Consider the following 24,179-nt stretch of genomic DNA (forward strand, 5'->3'; position numbering starts at 1 on the left):
CCGGTCATATACAAAGTATGATTCTTTGTATCTTTCTCTTTCGCTATCTCTTTCTTTCTTTCTCTCTCTCTCTTTCTCTCTCTCTCTTTCTCTGACGGCCATAAAACAGCGCTTGATTACAGTTTGGAGACGCATACCTCACAGTTGAGTCACCCTGCTGAATATTACCACGATCATCCACTCTACCTCGCATTTTTTTTCCACAAACGGGTATATTAACAGCAGGAAGCTGTGGGCGCGTCGGAAAGATGCGAGTAATTAAATTAAACAACAACAAGAAAAGGACAACATTAAAAAAAAAAAAAAAAAAATGAGCGAGAGAATGCGGCGCTGTATATGATGCATTGCAAAACAAATTTCTGATCAATTTCAATCCAAACTTCCAACTGTTACGTCTCCTATAACGCGTGTTTTTTTTTTTTTTTTTTTTACGATAATATAATACCCAACACACATATACATATATATTTTAATATAAAAAGAAAATATATCTATGTATTAAGAAACGGTTTACTAATCGAAAACGAGTTTCGTGACTAATATAAGTAAGTAAAAATATATAAGAGATTATTTCTCTCTCCTCCTCTCTTCTCTCCTGGAAAAACCTGTCCTTTATTTCGTTACATAGGGGATACCGGAATTTGATCATAAGTATCCCGCATGTACTTTCTCTACTTTAGACTATATATGTACAACCCAAAACGAGTCTTATATTACAGTATAGAAGAACAAGAGAGAGAGAGAGAGAGAGAGAGTACATTTTGGATTGAAGAAAGATCGATAATAAGAGTGCTGATTTCTCACTATATCCTAATATCTATTTTATTACACCTATTATACACATGCGCATCATATAGGCGTAACACTTTCTTCAGGGACCGTTGGTATGTAGGTGTGAATGTATATGTGTGTATGTGTTAGTTAGTTAGTCAGTGTCTACTCGTTTATCCGTTTTACTACTCGACCACCGCGTGCTACGGCGAGTCTGAAGTTGTTCCTGTCTCCCTGAGAGTACCCCCTCCCCCCTCCCTCCCACCCTCTTTCTCCCCACCACTTGCATTCCAGCGCGTCCAATACCCAAGTACGTCGATGGCGACCGCTTAAGGCCCCGTGCATATCAGTTTCGCGTATATATACCGGTGTAATGGAAAGAACAGTATAAGGACTATGAAGATATATTCATCTCTCTTTCTCTTTCTCTTCCTCTTTTGTGAGATGTGAGATAAAACTAGAAAGATAGATGTATCTATGTAAAAAGGTTTAAAGTAGCGTCATGTTGGATCTACGGAAGGAAGGAAGGAAGGAAGGAAGGAAAAACGTTAGTGAAAAAGAGAAACAGGTAGCTTCACTAACTTACGGAACGGAACGAAACGGAATGAAATAAAACGAATGAAACGGAATGGAACGGAAGCGAACCGAACGAGCTGCTGGGTTTGAAGGTATCAAAGTGTGTGGGGTCGTGTGAATGTACAGAACTCTTTCTAGTAGTCAGGTTGTGTAGTAGTAGTATTATTGGTGGTGATTCAATGTTAGGTTTGAGATAGTAGTAGTAGTGTAGTGATGGTGGTGGTGGTGGTAGTAGTAGTGGTAGTAGTAGTGGTAGTGGTAGTGGTAGTGGTGGCAGCGGTGGTAGACTCACTCTTCTTCCCCCACCATTTTTGTATCGATGGGCCCGACAGGAGTAGGGCTCGTCCTTTTGTCAGTGGCTTTGGACGCTTTGCCGTGTAACGGTCTCTTAAAGTTGGAGCGTCGTTTACGAAGGGTGTGGCGTTTCTCGAGTTATTCCAAGGAATTTATCTTTCTTTTACATTTATTTGTTTTGTTGTTTAGTTTAGTTTGTTTATTTATAACAAACTCGTTACGTTTGTAAAACGTAAATATATCGAATTTGTTGTATATATATATATATATATATCATGTTTGTTTTTTCTTTCGATTGAATATTGTCGATTGAGATTGAAAGAAAGGAAAAAGATTCAAAAAAAAAAAAAAAAAAAAAATGTTTTCATCTCCGAAGATATAATACAACGTGTGTAGTTCCGTCCATGGAATTGAAGAACAAATTATACACTTATTAGAGTAAAATTGATTTGATATAATAAATTGTTTGGGAAGTTTAGAGTCAGTGAATAAGTAAAATAGTGGATCGAGGAGAGAAGGTTGTTGAGAAAGAATTCCGTTCGTGACCGGCGAAACCGGCTGCTCGCACGTTTCGAGCAAGCGCGGGAGATTTCCTTCGAAGATCTTCTCTTAAACCTCGGATGCCAAGGTGCAAGGAGAAGAAAGCTTTTCTTTTCATCGAATCTGTACGCTGTTACAACAACGGCAGGTTCCAAGCTATTTCGGCACGTTCTTCTCAGGAACATTCACAAAATGACGGTACCGGAAGAGTGAGTACCTACCTACATCAAACTCTTAACAAACAAAATATTTCAAATACAAATAAAAGATAAAAGATCAAGGATTTTATTAGATAACGTAATTATTATTTGTTATGTTGTTGTAAACACCAAGCATCGTTTATAACGATGCTCGTTTTCTCGTTAGATAAAATATATTTTTTAAACGATCATTTTTTCAAAATTATTATCATATTAAAAGTAATTTTTTTTTTGTTTTTCAAGTGGATAATTAGAACAGAATAAAATATATAAAAATAAGTTGGTTGTGTTAGGTAATTTTGGTTTTTTGTTTTGCTTATAAATTTATCGCAAGATATAATTTTATTTAAAAAAAAAAAAAAAGAACAATTTGAAATTCTTAAACAGAACTCTGCTACGGAAATGTATGTAACTCGAACGAGATATCGGACTTATTTAGTATAATACAAGTACAGTACGTAAGAATAATGTTTTCAGGACACACACGTGTGTGTCGGCTAGTTTTCTTCTTTAGAATTGGCACGAGTTGGACACGTGCGTCCTATCAACGACGATTGTTTATTCTCCAAGCTTTCCGATCGTTGACACGAATCGAGAGAGAGTAGGTTAGTTTCATTTGACGATTAAATCGTACGATCTTTAAAATAATATTTTTTATTTTGTTTTTTTATTTTTTCAACATTTAAATTAATTTAACTTTTATATTAAAATCACGTGTTATTAGATTCACGAAATAATATTTTCTATTGGTCAAAATAGACCAGTGTGAATTCCCTAAAAATTAATTCCCTATAAACGTTTCTCGAAATCGAATCGATCGATCGATCGATCGATTATTACATTCATTCGTATATCGATTATATTATTTAAAACTTTACAATGGGGGCGTGTACGATAATACTCATGTGAACTAATAGCATTTATTTTTTTTTTTTTTTTTTTGAGTTTCAAAACTGTTCAATCGATTTTCATATATTACAATGAATAATATTTTGTTTTTTGTTTGTTTGTAAACAATATCCAATATTTTCTTTCTTATTAGCCAATTATCCAGTTCACTGTTCTCGAGATTTCCAATATCTAGTGAAATTCCTAAGCAAGGGTCTTTAACCGGGTTATAATACTAGATCGTTTGAATTCTTCCTTGCATACCTTCAAAAGGTTGATGTGCTCTACTCTTGTATAATACAACTTCACAAACATTCCTTTATCTTTCTTGTTGAAATTGTTTTTCTCTTGTTAGCTCATAAATCATCATTAAGATACCATGTATCTTATTACGATATCTTATATATAAATAAATTTATATGACAATAATGAAAATTAATTCTAAATAAAATATACTTGCAGATAATTATGACAGTGTACTAACAATATGTTACATTAATTTATTTTATATTATAAATCAATAAGAATATTATAAAATAAATTTTCAAATAAATTCTTCGAATTTTCTGATTGAGCCTATTATTATTATTATTACAATTTTCTACGAATATAAATGGATTAACTGTGCAAAATTAAAAACAAAAAAAAAGTATTTAAAATAAAATTATATACATTGTCATATTATTTATTGATATATTAAGCTGAATTATAAAAAACATGTATTTTACATGAGTAATTTGAAAATTTTACAGTTTAACGTATAATAAAAACAATTTCTTTCATTCGATCAAAAAAAAAAGTAACTTTTATATTTAAATCAAATAATCTTTGTTTTATTGAGATTCAAAACTTGTCAATCCACTGTCGTAAATATAAAAAAGTAAAACATAATAAACAACACATATTTTAAAAATTTGATACCTTTTTTTTTTGTTAATTTCGAATTTAAATAGGACGCTTCTAAAACAAGCAAGCAAGCAAGCAACATTGTCTCCTTCCTGTTCCTCAAATTTAGAAAGCCATCGTTAGCCGGATATTCGCACTACTCGGTGTGTATATCCGAGTTTCACCAATGCATTCATCAACGTGGGTGTACAATACAAGCACATATATAAAATATGTAGATATTTATTGTAAATGTATTAGTTAATACGACTTGTTCGCTCCAATTCCGACGAATGACAGAGAGACAAGTAAGACGATTATTAAAAGGGCAAGCAAGAACCATATTCTTTCACTTTGTTGTTTTTCTTCTTCTTTTTTTTTTTTTTTTTTTTAATCAGAAGCTACACTCTTAGAAGCTACTAATTTTTCTTCCTCTTCTTCTTCTTCTTCTTCTACTTTTTTTTTTTTTTTTTTTAATTATTTTTTTTGTACTCAACAGCTGATTCGTAGCAAAAGATACACAGACCGAAGAAAGTCGTCATACCTTTTTTTGCGTTATACTACGTCGTTTCTCTGCTGTAAGAGGGACACGTTATTCGATCAGCTGATAGTTCGTAGTATATATGTGTATATGTGATGATAGCACGTGTTCTACGATTATTATACGCATATCTAGATATACATACGTGTATCTCGCGTTTCTGTTAACGTTCATGCTAATCGTTTGTTTCCATATGTCGAATCGTAAATCATTAAATATGATATACGATAACATAATGCATATCATGCATATGCAATTTTCATGTATTCATGATTCACGTTGTCTTAATTATATAATATATATTATTCTCTTTGTTAAAATCATATTGCATTAGATTGTTCTAAATGTCATTTCGTTTGTTTCAATTGCAAATCAAAAATATATTTTCATATTCAAAAAAGTCAAATTAAATACATTCAATTGTCAATCGCATTTGAAGTGTGATATTACTTTACGAACAATTCAATATCTTTCTTCTTATATATATATATATATATATAAATTACGTGTCACGTTGTTTGTCCGCAATGGACTTCTAAACTACTGAACCGATTAGAATAAAATTTTGCACACTTCGTGCAATTTCATCCAACTTGAAAGATAGGATAGTTTATATCTCCATTTATTATTTGTTTATTAAACAAAGAATCATGATTATCTCTGTCAGTTCGATAAGATTCTAACAGATGGCGGTAAAAGGTAATTCGTTGACTTAAAGACGTATGTATCGGACTTATTGTGAGTCACAGCAACGTGTGGCAAGGCACCCCTATTTATAATAATTTTGTTGTTGTTTTATGTTACAGGTAAGAATTAAAATGTAATAAAATATGTTATAATATATGTAATTTATTTTCTTTTTCTTTTTTTTTTGTTTCCTGATATTATTATTGTTCTGGTAGTAAAATAGAAATGATAGTAATTGTCTAGTCACGGAAAATTCTATTTCCGCGTTCGAAACGTGCATTACTATGCAGTTTGCTGTTAGCGGTACCTGTGAACGACACTTGCCGCATCGCTTACGCGGCAAAACGGTCAGCTTTGTCGAGCGAAACGTTTCGTTCATCGTATACTCCTCCTTAAACTTTCTTCGAAGAGAAAATAACCAGGGTAACGATGATGCTCTCTTCAATTTTTATACCACTTAAACTCATCCCAAGAGAGAGAGAGAGAGAGAGAGAGAGAGAGAGAGAGATCTATATATTTTTATTTTCTACCTTTATACAAGACGTTTTCACGCTCGACTGATTTCAAAAAAATGGCGCGAATCGCGAACCTACCATTATTATTGTTATTGGTGTATCGTTAAACAAAATTATTTATCTATTTTCTCGTGTTACAATTAATGAGGTTAGTCTTGATATTTATTGGTTTGCTTGATGTGCAATATCCGACATTAATTATTGATCGAATCGATTTTTATTTCTTTTTCTATTTTTTTTTTTTTTTTTTTTTTTTTGTAAAATAATTGCACGAAAGTTTAAATTGTAATGTAGTTATAGAAAGTTAGAGATTTTTATTTTTTAGTTTATATACTATTAGTTACATATATAATATAAAGTTTTATATATAGTAATAAGTACTAAGATAGTTATAGTATAAGGTTATATATATATATATAGTACAAAGTAGTTATACAAAGTTAATACAAAGTACTAAAGTAGTTATAGTACAAAGTACTAAAATAGTTATAATACAAAGTTATATATATAGTACAAAATTATATATATATATATAGTACAAAGTACTGAAATAGTTATAATACAAAGTTATATATATATATATATATATATATATATATATATATATAGTACAAAGTAGTTATATAAAATTAATACAAAGTACTAAAGTAATTACAGTACAAAGTTACTTCTCGTTTGGAAATAAAATAATAATGAAAAAAAAAGAAATTTAAATTTCGAATTAAAATGAAAAAAAAAAAAACAAAAAAAAAATGAGACATAATTTTAATTGATATTTCTAAAAAAAATTTCAAAATTAGAATAGGCAAAAAAAAAAGAAAGAAATGTTTCTCACGGTGTTTGAAACGAATGATTTTTTAATGAGCCTGACTAACCCTCTATGCGTTGTATCGATCACGGTTCGTCGATCGTGTTTGCACGCACCTGCGTCAGGTAAAAATCTGCAGGAAATGCCAGGATACATTGGAGGGACATAGTAAATACCTGTGAGCTTCTCGAGTACTTTCCTCTTCTTCAACTATGAACAAACATTCATCCGATCGTTCACTGTCGTGTTACGCGAGTTCTCGCGTATACCAACCGACCAACCAACGCACGCTTAATACAAGCGCGTACTTTGAATACGTTATTTGCCTCTTCGAAAACATTCCTACACGCTTCCTACGCGTTTATGATTTATTAGAAATCTTTCTCTCACTGTGAACATTGTTAATGGATTCTATTTGAAAGTTCATCACTCAAACAAATATCAGACTTTCTCGATAAATAAATATACATAGTATTATATATATTCGATGTATGTATATATATGTATATATGTATATGTGAAATAAAATTTTAAACTTATTCACAATAAATATATAAATAAATATGTTAATAAATTATATATAAATTGTATGTTATATATCAATAATTAATTATTTACATTTACACTACATGTTTTTATTTATTAGCTCTAATATGTACTTTCTTTTTTTTATATATATATATATTATTTTTATAATATATTTAAAATATATATTATTATTTAAAATATAAATATGTTTATTTATTTTTATTTCGATCATTTATTATTATATTTTTATACGAACATAATATGTGAATATATATAAAAATGTTTATACGTACTTATATATGTAATTTTTGAGAATTATTTTCTTTGTTCGTAGAATGGCCACGGAAATTGCGAACAAAAGGGCTGAAAGGGAAGCCCTTCGTGGGGTCATACAACAATGGAACGCAAATCGTTTGGATCTTTTCGAACTCTCCGAACCCAATGAGGTAAGAGATTTATATTAATAAATATTATAATAATTTATTGATTAATTTGTAACACACATAACACATTGTTTATTCTATTACAATATTAAAACAATGTGTACAAATTAGGATTATTTGATGACAACTTTTAACGATTGTTAATTCGTTTTTAATTGAATGATTTTGATTTTTGAAAACTTGATCACACACCCATTCACATAAAATCGTAGATCCCTTTTACGATATATATCTTTCGAGAATGTCTTTAATTTAAGTACCTTTAACCGGAAATCAAGTCACGCTGCATTAACTTTCTCAAAAGAGAACTAACTCCTCTCTCTCTCTCTTTCTCTCTCATTTTTGGCTATTAGAAACTTAACCCTTTGCACTCGAGCAGCGCCGATACGGCGCCCGGTGGCTGATTTTAACCCTTTCGCTACTACGGATCACTATAGTGGCCCTCCTCTATAAGATGCTGCTGAGATACTATGGGCCACTATAGTGGCCCTCCATAAAATACCGCGTATTTTACATACGACAAACATATGCAGTTATAGCACGCCAAATATTCCACACTGGGACATGTGATTTTAGTGTTTTGTTTATTTTGATGTAAAAATCGTTTAATATCAACAACAATATTACTTAAAAATAAATTGCAATTTCGATGCTGCTGCACGTATTATTAACAGCCCTAGCTACAGCAGAAGTAGCACCGCGGAAAATACGCCCGTAGCGAAAAGTTTAAGTCTTTTGTTATTTTTCTATTTGTAATTTAAATTAGTATAATATTTCTATTATTTATATACATTTGTTTGTTTATAAATGACATTAAAGTACATGTCAAATGTTTCCTTAATTTGGTCGAAATTGTTTCGAGTTGTTGATTAGTGTAAAGGTCCCAAAGTGCAAAGGGTTAAAACTATATGTACAAATAAGTTTATTTGTTTTTTTTTTTTTTTTATATAAAAATATTGCCATTCAGTTTAACAATAATTTCAATTACGTTTCATAGATCACTCTCGTAAACCTAATATCAATTGTTATAAAAATAACAAGACAAAGAGAAAAGAATGTTTATTTAAAAATAGGGACCCTGTAGGAGGGACGCGCCAAAGAATTTTTGGGGACAGGAACTTATGTAGTCACGTGATTGCGCGCGAATCAATCAAACATTTTAAATAGTTTAAAAGTTGTATATAGTAATAGTGAATAATGTAGGGGGTAGTAAAGTAATGAATTGGTTTGAAAAAATTATGAAATAATGAATTGCATCAAATACAGAAATTGCCATTAAGTTTAACAGTAATTTCAATTACGTTTTATAGATCACTCTTGTAAACATAATATCAATTGTTATAAAAATAACAAGACAAAGACAAAAAATAATGTTTATTTAAAAATAAAACATCTTATAGTTTTAATTTATGAGTAGTGCAAAACTGAATTATTATTAATTTATATTTAAAAACATTGTTTTTAATAACAACGATTACATTTGATGAATCTACGTTCATGTAATAAACCTAATTGGAGTAACAATGTAAAAAATATGATTTTTTTTTTTAAATCATAGTTATTAAAAAAAAATCTTATAATAATTTCCTTGGGATTAGATAAATTATAAATATAGGAGAGGAAAGAGAGAGAGAGAGAGAGAGAGAGAGAGAGAGAGAAAGCATGATTGCAATTTTGGTAGATTTTACGTACGCTACGATAACAATGCGACTAAGTTAATGTTTTATGAGGAAACCTCACGCGAGCTTTAATTCTGAGCTTTCTCTCCTTTCCACTATCTAATTCTAGGATTAATCGAGACACGACAAAAACGTAAATTCCTTTCGAGCTAAAACTTACGTGACATTTTACACCTTTACACCTACCGTCTCCGTATTATCAAAGTTCATGATAATGAGAGTAGTTACGATTTAAGAAATAATCGTAATCGTTTAGTATGTTCAAATCAATCTTATTTTGAAGATATTCATTTTCAGTGGTTCTCATATTTATCTTAAAAGAATAAAAACCTAGTTAACAGAACATCAATTTTTGTTGTTGTTGTTGTTGTTGTAAATTGTACACAGTTGTAGAGAAAACCCAATATTTGTTTTTTTTCTTTTCAATCTAATTGACCAAAATTATTTGTTCATCCAATATGAAACGAATTGGTGCATAATACATGTGAAACTTTTATTTTCGTTTTGTAAATGGTTAAATATTGGGTCTTACTGCTTGCACAGTGTATTGTTCTGATGGACCCATACAATTGTTTACAATTAAATAGTAATCGATGTGTCACCCTTGTTAATCATTTCTTTAGTTTTTTCTTTGTTGATTTCGAGCACTCGATTATACAACTTTCATGTTTAAATAGGCTCAGTGACGCCTACTCAATGTATAGTAACACGTGAAACCTTATCAAATGTCAGAAACAAGTCGTATAAGTGTACACACATCTATTTATATTGTATACATACATTTACCATGTATTCAATCTAACGAGAACGTTCAATTTCGATCGACGATATACAATGCAAATTAAAATATCTAAAACATTGAATCAAACAATGAATCAAAGAAATAATTATGAATTAGATCGACATGATGGATAGGTGAATAGAAATGTAAGAGTTTCGAAACTGTGAAGAAGTTGAGATTTTGCATTTATATTAAAAAAAAAAAAAAAAAAAAAAAGAAATATAAGTTTTTTTATCGATGTACAAAATGTGTCAAACAATCCTCATAATTGACTTCTTGGGATTATGTTAATTAAATTATTATTATTATTATTATTATTACTTGATTTTTGTATGAATTCTTTTTTTGTAAGCATAGAAAAATCAAATGGGTTTACTGACAATTTATAATGTAAATTTTATGTTATAGATTTTTTTCAAATTATTATCATCTTAATAGTGATTACTTAATAGTAGTTTACTGACAATTAATAATCTAAATTTTATGGTATAGATTTTTTCAAATTATTATCATCTTAATAGTGAATATTTAATAGTAGTTTACTGACAATTAATAATCTAAATTTTATGGTATAGATTTTTTCAAATTATTATCATTTTACCACCCTTCCTGGAGTAACACGCTTACCACACCCGGGTCTAAAAGACCCGGTGTGGTTGTTAAAAAAATTGTTATAAAAAAAAGAATTATTGCATAGATTTACTTCAACATTTTTTTGAAACTTCTTTAATACTTACTTAAAAAGACTATAATAGGTTTTATAGATTTAAATATAAATTTAAATATGTTGAAAAAACATGATCAAAGTTGAGTACAATTGAGAAAAATGACTCAAGTTGCAAAAAAAGGTCTCTGGGTCCTTTGGACCAAGTGTGGTAAGCAAAGGTTAATGGTAAATAGATATACAAGAAGAAAAAACAACCAAGATACAAAATGATGACTCGACGATGACGCATTTGGTCTAGACTACTATCAAGAATTCGTACAATAAAATGATGTCATTGTAACCACGTGATGATACAGATATGTAATATGTGTAATACACATTAAATGATAAGGGGAATTCGTTCTAACTTTTCTCGAATCATCTTTATTTATATTGTTTGTATTAATTTATTATTATACAAGATAAAATATATATATATATTATTATTATTGTTTCTTTTCAGGATTTGGAGTTTCATGGTGTTATGAGATTCTATTTTCAAGACAGCGGTCAAAAGGTGGCTACGAAATGCATCAGAGTAGCATCCGATGCAACCAGTCGTGCTGTGATCGAAACTCTCATAGAAAAATTCCGTCCAGATATGAGAATGTTGTCGGTACCGGAATACGCTCTTTATGAAATTCATGAAAATGGAGGTACATTTTCTACTTTATCTATGATTTATATATGTGTGTATACGAGAATGGGCTGAAAAGTTTGAGCCTCGACGAAAAACAAATGTTTTATTTGTAATAAAATATAATTTGACTGACAATAATTTTGTTTCAATGTTAGGCTCAATATTTTTTAATCCAGTCACGTATATCTCACGTTTATTATATAAAAATAAAAAATAATATAACAGTAGCTATAACAATAATAATTATAAAATAATATTAATACGTCATATACATATATATAATTAATTATTATTATAATTATATTATAATATAATTATTATAATATATATAATTATTATAATATTATATATATATATATATAATAATAATAATAATAATAATAATAATATTATATTTTTATATTTGTATATAAGTATAGCTTATTATTTTTTATTACACATATATATTTATTTTTTTTTGGGTGTGTATTATTATTTTATTATTAATTTAATAATTTATTTTAGTTATTTAATTAAATAACGTATTATTAATTAATATAATATTTAGTTAAAATAATAATAATTATTATTGTTAATTATTATGATTTTAGTATTAGTATTATTTTTATTGTATGTATGCATTATTATTTTATGTTCGTATATTTTTATAATTATTTTATGTTTGTGTGTATCTATTTAAGTGTAGATTAGAAGATGAAAACATTATATTGTTTTAACCGATACTTTATTATAATTGCAGACGAACGAAAATTGGGATTAGAAGAGAAACCATTGTTGGTTCAATTAAATTGGCACGTAGACGATAGAGAAGGACGTTTTTTGTTAAGAAGGATCGACGATAAAACGAATGCTCAAGGTGTTGGTTTCTCCTCGGAAGGTTCTAGCTTTCGTAGAAAGCTGAGTAAGCGAGAGAAGAAACAAATGAGGAAACAAGAGAAGCTTGGACGTTTGAAGAGTTTAGAACAGGATGAAAATGCTGTACCGGTTGATCAGAATGGCGTAGCTGAAAAACTTTATACTGGTTAGGACAAAAAGATAACATTATTTAAGTTCAATGAAATTTTAAATGAAATAATAGATATATATATATATTGAATGAAATTTATTGTAGAAAATATTTGTCACTTTTATCGATTTGTAGTTAACTATGATGATGTCGTTGTGTTCTGTTTTACCCGATACGTTTGTTCTAAACATGTGTCAGAGCGCTGATAACACTAGAGCATGCTTTGCTGCACCGATAAAAGAGATAATCCTAAATATTGTCTGTTGGATTTTTATCATAACTCAGTTTTACCATCATTCGAACAAAAATTCCTCATATTGGCATAAAAACAAAACAAAAAAACAAACAGAGATTATTATTATTATTATTATTATTATTATTATTATTATTATTATTATTATTATTATTAAGATATATATGTTTTGTATTATTGGTTTTGTTTAGAACTTCCTGAGACGAGTTTTACAAGGAGTATATCGAATCCGGAAGCCGTTATGAGACGTCGTAGGCAACAAAAGCTTGAAAGAAAATTGCAACAATTTCGTAGCAAGGATGGTGGCCCAGATACGGGTGGTACTTTGAAGATTTATGGAGAAGCACTTTGCAAAGATGTACCATATAAAACTTTATTATTGAGCGTTAGAGATTCAGCGGCACAGGTTGTAAGAGAAATGTTATCTAAATATGGTTTAGATAAAGTCGACCCTCAACAATATTGTCTCGTACAAGTAAGCTTTTTATTTATTATCAAAGATAAGAGAATTTTATATATATATATATATATTGTAGAAACTTTTTTTATACTTTCTAAAAGCATATATTTATTGTTTTACATAATACTTGAAATCGATCAATAATTTTCCTCTCGAATCATTTATCTATCCGATTCACTGTTATTATTTATTATTAAAGATCTAACATATAGTCGGCAATCAGCATGATTAATGAAGCTATAGTATTTGAATGTTTTAATATGAACTTGATATGTGATTTTATCAAGAATAAAATGAACACAATCATAATAATGTCTTCATTCTAGCAAAATATGACAAATGAATATTTCACATTAGAAATTTGATATTTCGAGCATGTTATTAATAAAATTAATTGAAAATACAATTGGATAATATTCTAGTTCAATAATATTTTGCAATATTTTCATTTAAAGTGGATCATGTTAATTATAGTCCCGTAATAATACACAAGTTACGTGTTTTGTGTCGCGTGTTATAGAAGTTGACACAAATAATGAAAATCGAACGTGAGCTTTGTTCTAGGTAGAAAATTATTTTCATCATATTTATTATACATAGTAATATGAAGTATATGCAAGAAGCTTTCAACGAAGTTAATTGGATTATCTGATTTTCTGTTTTAATGTAGGTGAACAACGACAATACAAATGGTAGTACTCATCAAGAGTATATACTGGACGACGACGAGTGCCCGTTGGCTATTCTCATGAATCACCCTTCCACACGTGGTAAGTTCATCAAATATATATATGTATATATATACGTGATGAGATGATGTGGGAATAAAAGGAAAAAATATGACTACTTTTTTTTATATTCATGGTAGACCCATTTAAATTGTTATCACATTTTCAATCGCTTTTATTTATAATTAAGTAAAGAGAGAATGTGACGTATATATGTGTAGGCATAATGATATTAGGAAAAAAAAAAAAAAGGTAATACACAAAAATGAATTATTTTCCGAGTACTTACTCGCGTAAAAGTTATTATAAATAAATGATATTATATAAATTGAAAATATAATATTTTTATGGTTTTTCATGAATTTCACGTTTATCGGATTTCACATCAAAAACCGCGTAGTAGCTTTTAATTACTTGATGACATATGCATATTCGTATCGAATCAAAACGTATATTATTATCTGTTTTATAATTAACAATTTATAATATAATTAATATATATTATGTTGATTATTTCAACTCGATAGGGGTTTTAAAAGTCGATAGATTCGAATTATTAAAATTTGACACGTGTAATTTATAATATCACGTATGCGTGTGTATCATATTTATATTATAACACATGTTTCAAAGTGTATTAGTTATTGTGTTCTTTTAATTAAGAAGTAAGAAAAAGGAGGAAGAAGAAAACGATGATGATGATGATGATGATGAAGAACAAGAACAAGAAGAAGAACAAGAATTTTCATTCTTTCGCACGAATAACGAACGGGAAGTAACAAACAGCAGTTAGAAGTAGCTGGAACAACACAGTAGTTGCTACATTAAGATTCCCTTATCCTTTACTCGTTCCTCAAGAGAGACGCCTGTGAAAATCTATTTCCAGCTATCCAGACGCTCGTAAAACGTTACTGCGAAACTTTTCTCTTGTTGTGTAGCTTTTAAAATCGTATTTAAGTTTTGCATTTTGAAGAAATTGGTGGGGATGATAGGACTGGAGGGAGGGGAGGGAGGGGTGGGGGTGGGGGGTAGAGTAAAAAGTGAAAAGTATCGCAAAAATAATTAAAAGAAAGGAAGACAAAGGTAAAAAGGCTAATTCTCTCTGGGATAATAACAAAATGCAATCAGCCGGTTTCGAGATAACACAAAATGAAAAATGAAAAGAGAGAGAGAGAGAGAGAAAGAGAGAGAAAACGAAGGTCAAAAGTCAGAGAGCGGGGATAGGTCGGGTCTCGTGTCGCTTGCTTGAGGGTGAATGCACAGTATGTACAATATATACATACACACATAAACATGTATATATGTCTCTCTGTGAGTGCATATAGATATACACATGGAAGTATTACACCGCAAGTATTACTACCATCACTAACACTTTTATCTTTGTGCCTTGAAACGAAGTAACGCTCGCGCACTTGGTAAAGGACGAAGGGCTTGAAAAAGACAGAGAAGAGATAGAGAGAAAGAGAAAGAGAAAAAGAAAAAGAAAGAGAAAGAGAGAAACAGTGAACAAGTCCATGAGCAAGGAAGCATAACGAGGAAAGGGGTGAGGGACTGTGATCGAAAGAGGGAGGCGCCGGTAAGATTGGATGGCTCGTCGAAAGAAGAAGAAGAAGAAGAAGAAGAAGAAGAAGAAGAAGAAGAAGCGTATATAATACTTGGATAAAATACATATACATACATATGTATATATCTACCCTATTTATGTGTATGTAATATGTATAATAATAATAATGTATTTTATATATTAACGTATTCGTATAATGTGAACGAACTGTCTATGTATAGAAATATTATTTTAAATACGTATCTGTATAATATTAATGAAATCTATGTGTACATATATATATATTGCATACACATTTAGATAAATTTGCATGTATGTATATTATATCGTGTTATTAATGTATGCATGCAAGTATTAATTTACATATACATTTGTATTGTATTATATGTACGTATATATTTTATAGATACATATGAGTAATATCTGTTTGTATGCATGTATATACGTACATGAATACGCACATTTTATATTAATACATATATGAGTATATAGTTAATGCATAGATAATTCTCATGTGTATTATATATATATATATATATATAATATATTTTCTACATGGATACATACAAGTGTATAAAGTTCATGTGTACCTATGCATAATAGGTACCCTTATCTCTATTACATATATGTAATAAATTTATATGTATTTTCTATATGGATACGTATGAGTGTATTTGTCTATGTGTGTGTGTGTGTGTTTGTGCATATAAGCACCCTCATATGTATTATATGTTTTTTTTTATACTATTATGGATAAACGTAAGTGTGTGAAGATGTCTGTGTTTGAACGATACGGTGGAATAGTGGGAAGGAGGTGTTTGGTGGGGAGATGGGGTTAGATCCGTGGTTCTCTGGTTCGGGTCGTGCCTTGCGTTAGTTGACTTTCGCTCCTCGAAACGCGTCGGCGCGTCGAGTTTCCTTCTGCACGACGACGCCAGTAGCGCAACCTTTCCTCCCTCGGTTGGTTAGCCGTCGTGGTCGTTGTCGTTGTCGTTCGTTGTTCGTTGTACGTTGTCATTACCGTCTTCTTCGTCGTAATTGTCGTCATAGTCATCGTCATCGTTATTGTCATTATCCGTCAGTGATTTTAATAATTCTAATTATTAATCGGTTACCACCACCCCCCTCCCCTTCCCTCCCCTCCCCTTCGAATTAAACCCTATAATTTTTGTTATTTCTTTTTTTTTTCTTTTCTTTTTCTTTTTTTTTTTTTATGGTAAAAACAAATCCTTCGAGCAGTTGGTGAATTTGGCAAAGGTCAAAGGTCGTGCGTACACCGTGTGGCCTCCTTACACGATTTGCGTTCCCTTTTTGTATATATCCGTCTCTCTGTCTCTCTCTTTCTTCCTCTTTCTCTCTTTCTCTCTCTCTCCTCTTGCACATGCACATATATATATACATCACGCATGCACACACATATACATACACACATTATCGTTTCTTCGTTGCGTCCTACGCTCTTTTACACACGTTTGAGAGCTAGCGCGGTTAAGGCAAGGAGGAAGGAAGTGCGAGTGAGTTCACAAGAGAGTGGAAAGGAAAGAGAAATATAGTTAGAAAGACAAAAAGAAAAAGAAAGAGAGAGGGTGGTAGGGAGGGAAAGAAAAAAAAAACATAGATAGATAGGTAGAAAAGGAGAGAGAGAGAGAGAGAGAGAGAGAGAGATAGAGATAGAGAGAAAAATAAAACTTACTCCCTCACGCAATTTCCTACGAGCAACATAAACGCCGGACTACTCGATTTCCTTGAGCGTCCGTCCATCGTCCTGATTTTCACTGGATGTGATCGAATTGTCGATAAAAAAAAAAAAAAAAGAAAGGAAATAAATATTCTATTAGATTATTCTATAACTTTTTTATTCTCGTCGTATAATCTCTTGACTGTTTCTATATTGAAATTGTCAAAATATATATTATTTATATAAATAAAAAAAAAAAAAAAACACCAAATAAATATGAAACAAAGTAAAAGAATACCAAAACAATAAGAAGAGATCAGATGATGAAAGAAGAAATAACTTGATAATTAATAAATAGAAGAACATTATTTTTATTATCGATATCACGTTGATACGTTAATGAATTACATAAGCACGTTGATCTAACCCAGGATAAAAATCATAGATCATCTATATATATATATTTATTTAATTATATGTATATATAGGTCATCATCAATAGAGAAAATTTCTAAGGAAGGTCGTCGAAAACGATCGTTCGTTTGTTCGTTCGTTGGTTCGTTGGTTGCTGCTGGTTATACATACGCACGTCTGCCGATGTAGTTAAGGCAAACGCTTATCGATCGGTCGTCTTAGATGCCAACAACAACGACTAACACAATGAAAAAGAAGGTTCTTCTTACCTGTGTGTATTCTGGAATCCTTTAAGACAAAATAATCAACATTTTCTTCTTGATCGTTCTTATCATATTAATCCCCCTTCTTTTTTTTTTGAACCCAACACGATGATAAGTAAAGGGGTAACAAAGAAGTGTTGGATAGATCAACGGATTGTTATTGTCAGAAAGAAGAAGTATCACCGATTGAACGATCAAGATCATCACCATCATCATCATCATCATCATCATCATCATCATCATCATTATTATCATCATCGTACTCGTCGTTGTTTCGTGATGATGAGTCCTCGAGCATGCTTGAACAGCTTTTAGCCACATCTATCTACCCGTTTCTATCTCTGTCTTAAAAACACACATACACATATACATTATATATCTCTCTCTCTTCTTCTTTCTTTCCTCTCTCTTCCTATTTCTATCTATCTATCTCTCTCTCTCTCTCTCTCTCTTACTCACTCTCTGTCAGACTGGTAATATACACTCGTCGTCAACGTCCGGCGTTTAGTATGAATCGAGGAGAGAGGAAATGACGACTACGGTACCTCGAGAGAAGAGAAGAATAAGGGACCAAATATTCATGGAGATTGCTACCAAGTTACAACGGACCTGATTTTGTTTGTTTGTTTGTTTGTTTGTTCTTTTTTTTTTTTCATTCGTTTAGTTGCATGTAATTTTTGTTTTTAAATTATCAACGGAAGGGACCACGTAATTTTCTTCTAATTATATGTATATATAATTTAATTTTTTATTAATATTAAAAAACACAAATTATTATCGATCTACATACACGTTGTATCCATTCGAAGAAATCAACATGATGGATTGGGGAATAAGACGTAAGTTTTCTTATTTGTGTGATTATATGAACAACAAGAGATCTCGAATAAAAAAAAAAAAATCTTCTTTCAACCTTGAAGATTTTATTTTTCAAACTTGATATACCATATATTATATTCTCGATTTGGAAAAAGGGTGAGAGGTTTATTTCTTGTCTCAATATCATTTCTCTTTTTCCTTTTTTTTTTTCTAATGCCTTTCTTTTCCTTCATTTTATTTCTCGCAATTTGCTCGAATGGGCAACTCCTTGGGTTCGGGTATCCCCCATCCATTCATCTTTATTTTCGCGTCATTGCCCTTACTTTCCCTTGCCCATCCTTCTCTTTAATTAATTCGGATAACCGATGTCTCATTGTATACTACTACTTCTTCTTTTTTCTTTTTTTTTACTGTCTGTCTTTCATCTTTCTCTCCCTTTCTCAATTTTGTTCTCATTTTATTTCTTGTTGTCGTCGTCTTCTTTTCCATCGTTTAAAACAATAGACAATTGTATTGAAGTTTGCGCAGCGTGTAGGATATGAGATCTTTTGGGACGTTCCTTCGTGATCATCATCCTCGACATGTTTATATAATATTCATACATATGTAATAAAGAAGTAGAATAATAATAATAATAATAATAATAATCAAAAAATAAGTGTTACAATGACTATGCTAAATATCTTGTTCTTCTACAGTTTTTCTTTCGATTCACGTAGAACTTTGATAGCCAGTTCTTAACTTTACTACTTCTTCTTCTTTTTATTATTATTATTATTATTATTTTCTTTCTTTTCTCTTTTTATTTTTACCGGCCCAGTCTAAGGCTTGTATGCATCGAGAGAAGGATTCCGAGATAAAAGACTAAATATATGTGAACGATTTCCCCTCTTTAGTAGAACGAGATGAGATATACGCCTTTTCTCCGGTCAAGTATAGCAACTGAAGAACGATGTTCATTGAACAGGGGGAACGAACGCTTTTTCTTCGTGCATTTTACGTTAACATTTTATATGCGTTTACTTTGAAATCATATATACATATATACCTATTTTTGATGTGTGTAATTATTGAAATGATTTTTCTTTTATCTTATCTTATACGGTGTATTTATAAAATTAATTTGGATTTGATAATTAATGTTTTGTATATATATATATATTTAAATAATTTAGTATAACTTTTATTACAGTTATAATATTTATTATTAATAATATAGTTTATATAGTATTAAATATATGATAATAATTAATAGTGTAATTTAAATTAATACTAATTTATAATTCGAGTTATATAATCACTATTAACGAAAATTTCAATTTAAGTTTTACAACATATCAATAGAAACACATAAATATACAAATTATTTTCATTTATATGTTTTGTTGTTGTTGTTGTCTCGACTTTAGGATCAATCATGTTTCACGTGAGGAGGAGACCGGCAGATTATGTGCCTCGTAAACGTAAAAAGAAACCTTCTGGAAAATGGAACGAGTTAGATCACAGGTATTGCATTTAATAATATCATTGATATTTATTATAATTGTTTAAAAAATGTTCTTCACGTATTTGTTTTTTCATTATAATTCTTAGATACGAAGACGAGAGATTACCATTTCTATTAGAATTAAATCCAGACGGTACCGATATTCCTAACGGAGCTGGTGTCAGATATCGTTTGCAACCGAACGTGACGGAAGTTGGATCCGAACGACCCTTCGGTCCACAAGGCGTGCAATCACAAACTTTGACTCTCAGTGGGCCTACAGTTATGCCAAGGCATTGCGTTATAGCTTTCACGGAAAATATCGTCACACTGACACCATGCTCAAGGGACGCTCATACTTTTGTGAATAATCAACGAATACATCAGACTACCATACTTCAAGTAAGTTCTCTGTTGAATCTCGATGAAATCATTAATGGAGAAAACTTAAGAAATCATCGTAGTTGTTGTTGGAATGTTAATTGAATATTAAATAGAGAAACATTTTCTTTTTCAACTCATTTTTTAATATAATCATATTAACTATGTGTGTGTGTGTGTGAAGATGAAGAAGAACGATGAATGGTGTAGTCTGTTGGAACTTATCAAAACAGTTTCTTTGAAATTTTTAAGAAAAAGGACAAAACAAATATATTATATTGAGGTATCAAGAATTGATAAAACTACTGTTGTTTGTTTCTCTCAAGGGGAATTATATAAAAAAAAAAAAAAAATAATAATAAATAAATCAATAGTTTATAAGAACAAAACTTCATACTTACCTGTATGAAGAACTTTAGATTGATGTTAGAAGAAATAGGAGTTTTCTTTCATTCTTTTTAAAAAAAAAAAAGATTGTCCAACTTCTTCGTACAAGGAAAAATGTTCTAACATATATATATATTATCTTTGATATTTATATATCTCTTTCCCTCGTGTTTAGAATGGAGCTATCATCAAGTTCGGAAGAATGCATACCTTCAGATTCATCGACCCCGCACCCGACGACCGTATCAGGCAACGTCATGACTCCAATAGACAGATCGAGTACGCATACGACCGGTGAGTTGAGCGATAGATTTACGAGCCCCTCTTCTTGCATACACTTATATTAATATACCGATAGATTAGAATCAGTGCTTCTCAAAGTACGCATGATTTATAACCTCATAAGTACTTATCTGATATATATATTTTTGTGTGTGTTATTTTTAATATTTAAATAAATCAAAAAAAACTTTCTTTGATTAATGTAACATAAATCTTTCAAATCTCTCGATCGTTTATCTAAATTATCTTAAAATAAAATGAATATTTATCTTTGAGAACCACTGAAATTAGCTATAGATAGTTAGAGTATAGCTCGAGTCTTTTCTACTACGAGGCATCGTTTGCTTTAGATTGTTTTCTTCTTAGTTATAGATCGCTTCGTCCACGCATACCATGTACATAAATTTCATTGTTTTTTTTTTTTTTTTTTAGTTATGTAATTTTTTTTCACTCTCTCTCTCTCTCTCTCTCTTTCTCTCTTTCTCTTTATCGCGCGCGCGCTTAGTCCATTTTTTTAGTTTTGCTTTGTCTTTTGTCTTTCGCACGCGCCGTGGCTGCTTGTCTATCGTAGACGATCGCCAGATGCTACCAGCCAAGAAGCAAATTCGGACAAATACAGATCAGGTTCTGGATCCCCAAACGGTGGACACCCACAGAGTCCTGGTCAAACTTCGAATCCTCCGAGTCCCACTAAATCTTCGGCAGCTAGCACATCGCGTAGTCCCACGCACGGTACTCACGCACAAGAGGTGACTCACAATTATGAAACGACCTTCGACCTGGATGGCAATGTGGAAACTGCGAGTTTAACGAGTAGTAGAGATGGCAACAGGTAACCTGGACGGCGAACGTTTAGATTGATTCATCCGTTAAGTGCTGTTATTATTAGCTCTGCTAGCTTTTTGATTCTCTTTTTAAATTAAAACTTTAAACAACAGCAATCAAAAAAAAAGCAAAAAGCAAAAAACAAAAAAAAATAGAACGTAATTTTACATTAATTATTATACATCAAAATTTAATTGTTTTGCTTGTCATTATTTAGAAATTTTCTAGCTGGATTTTATATGAACCTTTTCATTTCATTTTTTGTTTGTTTTTTTTTCTTTTTATATATATATTCATATACATACTATATATAAGTATGTTATCTATTGATCGGTTATATGAACGAAATTACATTTGATGAATCAACAGGCATCCCCAATACGATAATCAACCACGAGGTACGGACCCTATTCTACCAGCAGTATTGGAATTTTTAGAAGATACGGAGGAAGCGTTTCTACGTGCTGTCATCACCGACGTAGATCCCTCAGCCCCGCAATTCAAACTAGCACCGACTTATACTCTATATCTGTCAGCTAGATACCGTGCTAGCACACATTACAGACCGGAATTACAACCTACTGAAAGAGCACATCGTTTGACAGTGATGCTTGCGAATATTGCCTTGATGATACAAGGAGTTATTCAGGTAAAACTATTTTCTATAATAAGAAACATTTTGATAGATTCATTAAAGTTTAGGGATTCTTTGGAATAACTAAATAATTTGTATTTATTTCTAAATATATAGGAACGATACATGGATGCGTCATCCTTGGCATTTTGGCTTGCAAATGGTTCGGAATTATTGCACATGTTGAAAAGCGATCGTCACGTAGGAGCATTTTCAACGAGAGCTCAAGATATCTTAGCTGATGCTGTTCACGCTGCATTCGCATCTCTCGTACATTGCGTTTCCTTAGAATTGACACCAGCAATGTCTCAATTTATGGCAGACGCTGATGAACCTGCTAAAGAAGCTGGCGTATTACAAATATTTTCCAATACTATGGCTCTGTTAAGACGTTGTCGAGTTAACGCAGCATTGACCATCCAATTGTTCAGTCATCTTTTTCACGCGATCAACGCAATCGCTTTTAACGCTTTAGTTTCTAACGGAAATCTCTGCGTCCGGTGGTTTGGTCGAAGATTAAAAGCAAGGCTCAATGCTTTAGAAACGTGGGCTGAGAGACAAGGACTTGAATTAGCCAGTCAATGTCACTTAGCTACGATCATGCAAGCTACGCATCTTCTCCAAGCACCAAAATATAACGCCGAAGAATTGGCTACGTTGAGCTCGACTTGTTTTAAATTAAACTCGTTACAAGTAAGAGCGTTGTTGCAAAAGTATCAGCCAGCTGCCGATGAACCAAGACTTCCTGCTGAACTCATTGAAAACGTTGTCAGAGTAAGTGTTTTTATTTAATATTTATTTCCTCCAATTATTGACGTCATTAAGTGATTAGATAAACAAGTTTTATTCGTTACAAAGGTAGCCGAAAGTGTCGCTGATACACTTGCACGTGCCGACGGACGTGAAATACGTTTGGAAGAAGAATCCACCTTGGCATTAGCTTTGCTATTGCCAGAGGATGGTTACAGTTGCGAGGTAATAAGAGGTGTACCACCAGGATTGGTTGAATTTCTATCACCCTTACAACAAGAAGGTTTATGTCGAATGGCACCTCAACCTACTAGTAGTGGTTACTGGACTATCTATATGATAGATCATCATACGAACGTGTGTATCTTAGCCCATTTATTATCATCCTGATGTTCAAGTTTTATCATACGATCGTCTATAAAGGATGACTTTTTTATTTGTAGTTACGTAGTCCAAGTGCGATGAGTAATAGATCAGGTGGTTACACTGGACATGTCGGACAGAATCAAGGTCAACCAGAGATACATATCATAAAATTGCATAAGTCGACCAATGGCATGGGTTTGAGTATCGTTGCTGCTAAGGTATGATAAGTTTATAGAAATAGTAAGGTTCATTTATTGTCTAGTGAGTTTTATTTATATCAAAATTTATTATGCAGGGTGCTGGTCAAGACAGATTAGGGATTTATATCAAAAGTGTCGTTGCCGGTGGAGCAGCAGATGCGGTAAATATTTGATTTTTAATTTTTTTAAGAAGTTACA

The 24,179-nt window shown here is 31.2% G+C and overlaps 1 protein-coding gene across 3 annotated transcripts in view; it reads left to right on the forward strand.

The window, feature by feature from the left end:
• Positions 1-2,230: 2,230 nt before the first annotated feature.
• Positions 2,231-24,179, forward strand: part of cno (adherens junction formation factor afadin) — a 35,025-nt gene continuing 13,076 nt past the window's right edge. The window contains exons 1-15 of one of the 3 annotated variants that reach the window (XM_089177963.1): positions 2,231-2,390; positions 7,568-7,679; positions 11,306-11,498; positions 12,222-12,503; positions 12,933-13,216; positions 13,872-13,971; positions 20,080-20,176; positions 20,264-20,558; positions 21,100-21,218; positions 21,778-22,038; positions 22,401-22,680; positions 22,783-23,439; positions 23,524-23,772; positions 23,859-23,999; positions 24,077-24,142. In XM_089177963.1, coding sequence (XP_089034089.1) covers positions 2,374-2,390; positions 7,568-7,679; positions 11,306-11,498; positions 12,222-12,503; positions 12,933-13,216; positions 13,872-13,971; positions 20,080-20,176; positions 20,264-20,558; positions 21,100-21,218; positions 21,778-22,038; positions 22,401-22,680; positions 22,783-23,439; positions 23,524-23,772; positions 23,859-23,999; positions 24,077-24,142 — 3,153 coding nt within the window. In that variant the 5' untranslated portion in view covers positions 2,231-2,373. The remainder of the gene's footprint in view (positions 2,391-7,567; positions 7,680-11,305; positions 11,499-12,221; positions 12,504-12,932; positions 13,217-13,871; positions 13,972-20,079; positions 20,177-20,263; positions 20,559-21,099; positions 21,219-21,777; positions 22,039-22,400; positions 22,681-22,782; positions 23,440-23,523; positions 23,773-23,858; positions 24,000-24,076; positions 24,143-24,179) is intronic. The other 2 variants (XM_089177962.1, XM_015316397.2) reach the window with 2 other exon arrangements.

Source organism: Polistes dominula, unplaced genomic scaffold (genome assembly GCF_049000335.1).
Source record: "Polistes dominula isolate Pdom_NZ unplaced genomic scaffold, Pdom_raw_medaka contig_77, whole genome shotgun sequence".
Classification (NCBI taxonomy): Eukaryota; Metazoa; Arthropoda; class Insecta; order Hymenoptera; family Vespidae; genus Polistes; species Polistes dominula.